This window comes from Wyeomyia smithii, chromosome 2, assembly GCF_029784165.1.
Source record: "Wyeomyia smithii strain HCP4-BCI-WySm-NY-G18 chromosome 2, ASM2978416v1, whole genome shotgun sequence".
Taxonomy (NCBI): domain Eukaryota; kingdom Metazoa; phylum Arthropoda; class Insecta; order Diptera; family Culicidae; genus Wyeomyia; species Wyeomyia smithii.
In genome coordinates, this window is record NC_073695.1 from 212360330 (window position 1) to 212368177 (window position 7848).

The 7848-nt window shown below is 36.3% G+C and overlaps 1 protein-coding gene across 5 annotated transcripts; it reads right to left on the reverse strand.

Moving 5' to 3' along the window:
- Positions 1-402: 402 nt before the first annotated feature.
- Positions 403-3416, reverse strand: LOC129721980 (dehydrogenase/reductase SDR family member 7-like). Of its 5 annotated transcripts, none has more exons than XM_055675132.1 (7): positions 3290-3416; positions 2638-2887; positions 2412-2561; positions 1977-2332; positions 1221-1334; positions 995-1161; positions 403-926 (listed from the first exon to the last, which is right to left on the reverse strand). In XM_055675132.1, exons 2-7 carry the CDS (start codon positions 2762-2764, stop codon positions 872-874), a joined length of 969 nt encoding a protein of 322 aa, XP_055531107.1. In that variant the 5' UTR covers positions 2765-2887; positions 3290-3416; the 3' UTR covers positions 403-871. The 5 variants fall into 5 exon arrangements, with proteins under 5 accessions (XP_055531107.1, XP_055531106.1, XP_055531104.1 ...); XM_055675131.1 differs by having other exon boundaries at positions 3052-3291; XM_055675129.1 differs by lacking the exon at positions 3290-3416 and adding an exon at positions 3072-3267 and having other exon boundaries at positions 2638-3019.
- Between the last annotated feature and the right edge of the window lie 4432 nt (positions 3417-7848).

Below are 7848 nucleotides of genomic sequence, written 5' to 3' on the forward strand. Positions count from 1 at the left end.
ATGTTTGTTCTAAGAAGTTGAAGGTTAGCGAATCGTCAAAGAATGGATATGAGTCTGGCTCGTTGGATTTTCCCACAATGAATAGCATTTTTATTCTGAAAAATGTTCCAAAAAGGGAGTTAGCTTGGAGTCTCACCATCGTTGATGGATTTCAAGGCAGCACTCGACTTAGTTAAACGAAATAAGATGCTTCAGATAATGCTCGAACTCGGCGAGCTTGTTTTTGGTCAAACTCGGATGGTGATCTATCTATTGAAGAATCATCTAAATAAACCTCTGTATGAAAAGCAAAGTCTCGAACATTTGATTCAATTGATTCTTGCCATCTAAAACTTTTGAGTGAATTGGGTATGGGATATCGGTAACAAATCCAGTTTACGAAAACAAAAAAAAAATCTCCGGTTTGTCGAGTATTGAACAATTTGTATTCAGCTGGCAGCTCGTCTATAGCTTCCCTTTGGAAAGTTTCGAAGCGTTTGGTATTGTGTGCAACGTGGTTTCTTGCTACAGATTCGGATCCGACTGTGCCTGTCGAAACTTACTCTTCTAACCGAAATGGCATGCAATTGGAATGATACGTATGTTATGGCATTGCATTGTTCAGCGTATTAATTGATGAGCTTTCGAAATCGATACTGCTAATTATGAATGATAAATTAACAATTTTCTAAAGAATATTAACAATTGACTAATCGTAGGAAAAAATCAGTGCAAAAAATGCAATGTACAATGTACGTTGTTGTTTTATACAACTTCGAACGTTGCGTTTGTGCAATCAATTAACAAAATCGGATCTGTATTGTAAATAGAACTTGCTAGCGTAAGTGGTTTTAGTGTAAATCAACGAACTAAGCACGCAGAATGATTTCACTCATCGACTATCTCGCACCTGTCGCAGACGCCGCATGCCCACAATTTTCAGCAGCCTGTAAATAAGCAATGGATGTTAAATAGATTGCACTAATTAGCTCCTTGCTATCCGAAGGGTACTTACAATCTCTTGACGTTCGGATAGTAGCAACCGATGTACAGAATGGCGTTAATGGGAAAATTACCGACCCAGCTGAGATGGGTTTTGTTTGCCAGTGCGATCGCATACAGATAGCCACACCGTTCGCTGGTCATGCGTTTATCCTCCGGGCGAACTGCCTGGTTGTATTTCTGAAGGAATGACGAAGTGATCAATCAGTGATGCGAATACCTACAATCCCTGCGCTTACCGTTCCAGGAGTATCGGTGAAACATTCCTGTAGGAAATTGGTTGCCGTTGGTCCTGGACAAAAGATTGTAATATTAACCTCGAAGGTTTCATTCCGAAGTGTTTCGAAGTAACCCTAAAAAAATAAAATTTGTTAATGAAATTAATCTTACTACTTCTATTAAAAAGTAACTTGTAAATTATTGGGTATTTGATCATAACCGTGCCCGTGGAGCGTGGTTTGGAGTTAATTTTTCATATTTTGAACAAAAAATTCTGAAGCAAGTCCATGATTAAGCGCAGAATAATTTAATCAGAACAAGGTAGAGTTTATGAAAAAGTGTGGAAGAAATAGAAAAAAGCATGTATAATACAAAGGATTTTGTCAAAATTGTGTTAAACGCAAATGGTAAAAAAATTTCATTGGGTTTTGACACTATAAAATCAATTTATCTTTAGTAAGTCTGCCAAACTTTGAGTCTGACCGAAGATTACGTAGAATAACACTTTTTTTGCCAATTTGACTAATCGCTTGCGTCCTCTTCGCCAGTGATTACAGTGACATGATTATTATAATCAGCCCGCGCAGTGTAGTAATGAAACCTTTTATATGGCTTTATCAGCTTATTCTGAGGATCTGAAAATTCGTTAGTAAACCACCTCGAACGAAAATTCTACACACGGACCTTTTTCTCACTTTCTGAATTGATAATATTGCAGTTTAATTGCGAAAAACGATACTCATGTGGGGAAGCATGCCGAACTTATTACTACTTACATGTAATGCATGCTTAGCTCCTGTATAGCTGGCGGAGTTTGGTGCCCCAATCAAGCCCGCCGTGCTGCTAGTCACAGCCAGATGACCCTTGATCGAATTACGCACGAAAAAGTTCAAAGCGATGCGCGACAAATGCACCACTGCAAATACATCCAACTCGAACAGCTCTCGGTCTACCTTTATATTGATAGCGTTCCAGTCGGCGCGTTGCGAGCGACCCGCGTTGTTCACTAGGATATCCAGTGTCTTGAAATGGTCGATCACCATGTTGAAGTAATCATTGTGATGATTTATATCCAGCATGTCCATCTGCAGAACATAAACATCATTCGGCCCGAGCATGCCATTCGATTGCGCTATTGTTTTGAAATGGATGGGATTAGATTTTCTCATGTAATACCGAAGCTGTGATATCATCTATGCATTTTGCCTCACCTATGCAGTCTTGTTTGACCTTAAGCAGCTCCGATATGTTACGAGACGATAAGCACAATCGAACGCCATTTCTTGCTAGTGCGATTGCCAAATCTCGTCCAATGCCACTGGAGGCTCCCGTGATCCAAACCACTTTTCCCTTCAGCGAGGCTTTGTAGTTAGAAACGACGAAGTGAGTTTACCAATCAAAATTCAGTGGGTGTACCGCAAACAGTTATATACTCACATATTGGTTTTCCTAATTTGGACAGTATGAAGAGTTCAATATCCGCATCCAGTACTAGCCAGAGGATGAACTGCACCAGAAAGTAAATGATCGTACAGCAGGCCACAAAGTTGAAGAAGAAAGCCATGATTTGTACTGAATGTTGTCGAAAACCCCTGCGGTATTCCGACTTATCGCTCTAAAATTCCAGCTGCGAAACAGACGACGACGTCGCTGCGCTGGTGACTACGACGACAAATTGTCGCTCCTACTTACCCAAAACGAAACAACACTATCAACAGCAGAAACGCTACACTAGTACGGGTTGGGTTGATGCGTATCAAACCTAGCAAACAAATACCTACGAAGCCGAGCTTCGTACACACAAACGCTTCGAACACACCTCGAATTAAAAATGCTTACACAGTTGCTTACAATATTATGGCACTGTTTACCGTACGCTCGATCCACCGTGTTACTTTCTTCGGAAATGCAATCACTGTTCAAAATCGCATCGACCATGCACGATAAAATATCCGGTTTCTGCGTAAATCTATGTAGAAAGCAAAACACCGAGAGCCGGGAGAGAATCCTTCTCCGTTACCTGAGCAATCACGGCTAATGACGGTACGGCAGGTAGCGAGTGCGCAGTGTACTTACTCAGCATATTTACCTGCGGCCGTGTTATGGTAGATGTACGTCTTTCACACCCATCCTCTCCGGTAACAACTGAAGTTGTGGAGTGATACCCACGTTAAGGGCATTTACTCTAGCAGGCCAGCATTTGACTGCCACTGTTAAGATCGCTAAACCGGCTAAGCTACTCATTCGAGCAGCGGAGCTCTGCTAGCACTGTCAATAGATGTTCGTCCTGAACACTCTGTGTTATTATATGAGATTTACTCAATGATAAAACAGACAGTTTTTAAGTGTTAAAATTATCTTTTTCAGTTTCTGAAATATGTTAAAGTATCGTGAGTCATCCCTAAAAACGAGGGATAGTCGAACCTTATCCCGACCAACCACTCTTTAAGTTTCTTCATGAAACGAGAACGATCGCTATCGATTAGTTTTGAACCTATATCGATTGATTTCAGTTGTTGTCGTTTCATAAAGGTGCATAAAGAGTGGTTGATCGGGATTCGCTTACAAAACGACAACCATAAACACCGCCACACTTTCGCATTCTTCACTATACAAGTAATTTGTATTCATATCATTTCATCAGTATTACTATGTAAATAACCTTTATTTTTAAGAATCAAAACATTTGCAAAAATACAGACATAGATTTACGTTTTTATTTATATAAGCATAATTTTGACATTATGAATTTCATAACCAAAATTAGGAAGTAATAGCTAAAAGACTATCATCTTCCATTTTTCCAGTTTGAGCTTTAGGGCATCTTTTGTCGTTTTATATATAAAGAGTTTTGAATGGGTTCAATCCGACAGGCATTCTGCATAGATTAAGTTTGTGTTTAATTTACCCTCATCGTGGCTGGTTGTGCTTAATATATTAATGCGATATAACAGCGTGTATGATATTTAATGACTACGCGATGTAACATTCAAAAGTGTCTCTGTCGAGCTATATGCCCAGATTTCTACCTTGTCAGTACATCGGTGTCTGCGTCAATACTAGCCATCTCAGCTCTAGTTCTGTATAAGTTAAAAATTTAAAACAACCAATCTGTAATCTAGAAAGCTGCGTAACTGCAAGGTTACAGAATCCGCTTTGCCAAGCGGATAATCGTGGGCTCGAATCTTAGTAGAATCAAGTCATTCGTTGACAAAAAGGACTTAAGTATGGGTTTATTCTCAGGCTCCCCACCAGCTACCCTTCTTTAACCTCTGTAATCCCTTGGTGTGACTTCCTCTTAACAAAAATAAGTCCCTTTTATCATTCAAACTGGCCAGGAGGACGCACGACGAAACTTCTCCAGGAAGTTATTATTAGTGATATTTGGCAGGAGCAACAGGGCTCGGTATAGTAGAACAGTAAGTGTTAAGGAAAAGATTGGTGAAGCACATTACACACAAGCACTGATAATATAATAATAAGCATGCCACTTCTCAATAGTGGTATTGCTAATAATAGAAGTGCGGGATACAGCAGACACCCGAGCTTATCTCACAATAGATCAACGAATCTGGTCGCAGTGAGACACAAATTTTGAAACGTTTTTCATAATAAAGAAGTAAAAATTTATAGCCAATTTGATTATAGTTCAACTAATCGCGTACCCACAATGATGCAATCCAAGCACTTCCCAAGCACAGCCGACACTAAAGTACAACGGGTGTCAACTAAAAATTTGGAATTTTATTTCTACTGCTGTCAACAAGAGGGGGATGAACTTAAAGAAAAATTGATTTATTTCTCATGGAGATACATTCATTATGAACTAATAAAAAATATTGACCATTTGAGAAAAGGTCCGTTACCGGCTTTCCGACGAAGCTTTCTTAGGGGCCATCCACATACCACGTGGACAGATTTTTAATGATTTGGCCCCCCCTCTCCCCCTCCGTGGGCAACTGCCCATAAAAAATTCAAAAAAATTGTATGGACCGTGGACATTAACCAACTGCCCACCAGCCCCCCATTTCATTTCTCCATCCTGGACTTTTTTTTTAAAAATTGCGTTTTAACGTCAACTTTCTTTAAAAAAAAAAATAAAAAAAAATTCAACTCTTTTTTTTTAATTGAAATTTAATGTTTATTTTTAATGTTTTTTGGTCAAAAAAAATTTTTTTTGTACAGTGTATATTTTTTTCATGGTGCATTTTTAATTCCCTACAACTCATTCTCAGACAGTTTTTCTATACAACCAACGGTTTCTGGGCTACAATGCTTCGAATAAAATCTATGCCAAAAGTCATACGCCCTTTTAGAATGTAACTCATGGGTGTAAAAAATCTCTCCATCTTTGAAAAATGTTCTGTTTGCTAAGCCAAATACGTGTGCAAAGTTTCATTCAAATCAAAAATGGTCGATATTCGACCATAGGTCATATGGCGCGATCTTGCTCATTACACACAAGCACTGATAAACAATAATAATAAGCATGCCACTTCTCAATAGCGGTATTGCTTATAATAGAAGTGCGGGATACAGCATATCTCACAATAGATCAACGATTTTGGTCGCAGTGAGGAAGTCCATACAAAAAAAAAATTGGTCTACAAAGTATTTCGCCCAACTGACTGTGTTTCGTAGATCAACTTATTCTCTATCTGAGCAAAATCATTTCAAATCGCCTGGAAATACGCGAAAATTTAATCGACCATTTTTGATTTGAATGAAACTTTGCACACGTATTTGGCTTAGCAAACAGAACATTTTTCACAGATGGAGAGATTTTTGACACCCATTAGTTACATTCTAAAAGGGCGTATGTCTTTTGGCATAGGTTTTATTCGAAGCATTGTAGCCCAGAAACCGTTGGTTGTATAGAAAAACTGTCTGAGAATGAGTTGTAGCGGATCGAAAATGCATCATAAAAAAAATATCCACTGTACAAAAAAGATTTTTTTTTGGCCAAAAAAAAATCAAAAAAAACATTCAATTTCAATTTAAAAAAAAAGAGTTGAATATTTTTTTCATTTTTTTTTTCAAAGAAACTTGACGTTAATACGCAACTTTAAAAAAAAAGTCCAGGATGGAGAAATGAAAAATAATTTTTTCATGGTAGATTAATTTTTTTATGAAAATTCTAATTCAAACATTTTTCAAAATATTTGTATTCTGATGATTTTAAAAGATGCAGAGTTTTTTTGAATCTAAAAGCTCTTGGTAGTAAACATTCTAAAGGCACTGGTTTTCGAGTTATTTCTAATTTAAGCTCGAAAAATTATAATTATTTAGGAAAATACACGTTTTTCTCAATTTGTCCATGGTTCTTCAGCAAAAACCATACGTTCATTGGAGTGCTTGATCAAAAATATACAATTCATTCTTTGACAACAAAACGATTGGGAGAACGGTTCTCAAGAAAATAGTTAAATGTTCTAAGTGATATATATATATATATATATATATATATATATATATATATATATATATATATATATATATATATATATATATATATATATATATATATATATGTATGTATATATATATATATATATATATATATATATATATATATATATATATATATATATATATATATATATATATATATATATATATATATATATATATATATATATATATATATACATATATATATATATATATATATATATATATATATATATATATATATATATATATATATATATATATATATATATATATATATATATATATATATATATATATATATATATATATATATATACAAAATTAAAATTATTTTATTACTTTTCTGATTAGACCAATAATACAATTCTTCTGCGCTTGTAATGGGATGTTGTAATGGGAGCTCTCGGTTTCACAGATTCAGCTTGTTTTGGATTCCGGTTTGGCTGCTTCTGCTTCCGACGGGTCTGCAGACCCATTTTTCCCTTGGCACGCATAACGTTACTCGCCGAGGTTCCAAGCTTTCTCGTCACATCTCGTACTGATACTGAAGTATGCCGCTTGTAGTATTCCTTAACCTTTTTGTCCATTGTAGGATCAACAGGCCCGGGTTTTCTACCACGTCTTGGGGCATCAGTAAATGTGCACTCTTCACAATACTTCCGCAATGCGCTTTGAACTGCTCCGACACTTATACCTTCTTCTCTGGCTAATTTTCTTATAGAAAGACCACTCACGGTGCCCCATTTGTGCACAATTCGCTTTCTTTGCTCGGGAGAAAGGCCACGCATTTTCAAAATTTCGCACTAAATGTTAGAAAAAATGACAGCATCTGTTTCTTTTAGATGTAAACAACAGGACGCAGCCAACGTTTGGTTGAATACTGCACGTTATTTGAAATGACGGTTGATCGTAAGTGTATTTATAATTATCGGAACGGTCTATAAAGTAAGACGTAGTCCTACATCAGAAAGCAAGTACCTGTGTCATTTCATTTTTGTCTGTCTGAGCAGAACAATTATAAGCAAAATGTGGCAATTTTAAAATTTTTTAAATTGCCATTTTTGATTTGACAGAAATTCTGTACAAATATTACTATTAGCTAAATACGTCTCTTAGTGATATAAATAGCCTTTTTCTAATCACGACTCATTTTTGAAAAAGGTTTAAGTAAAAATAGATTTGATGCTTAGTCCT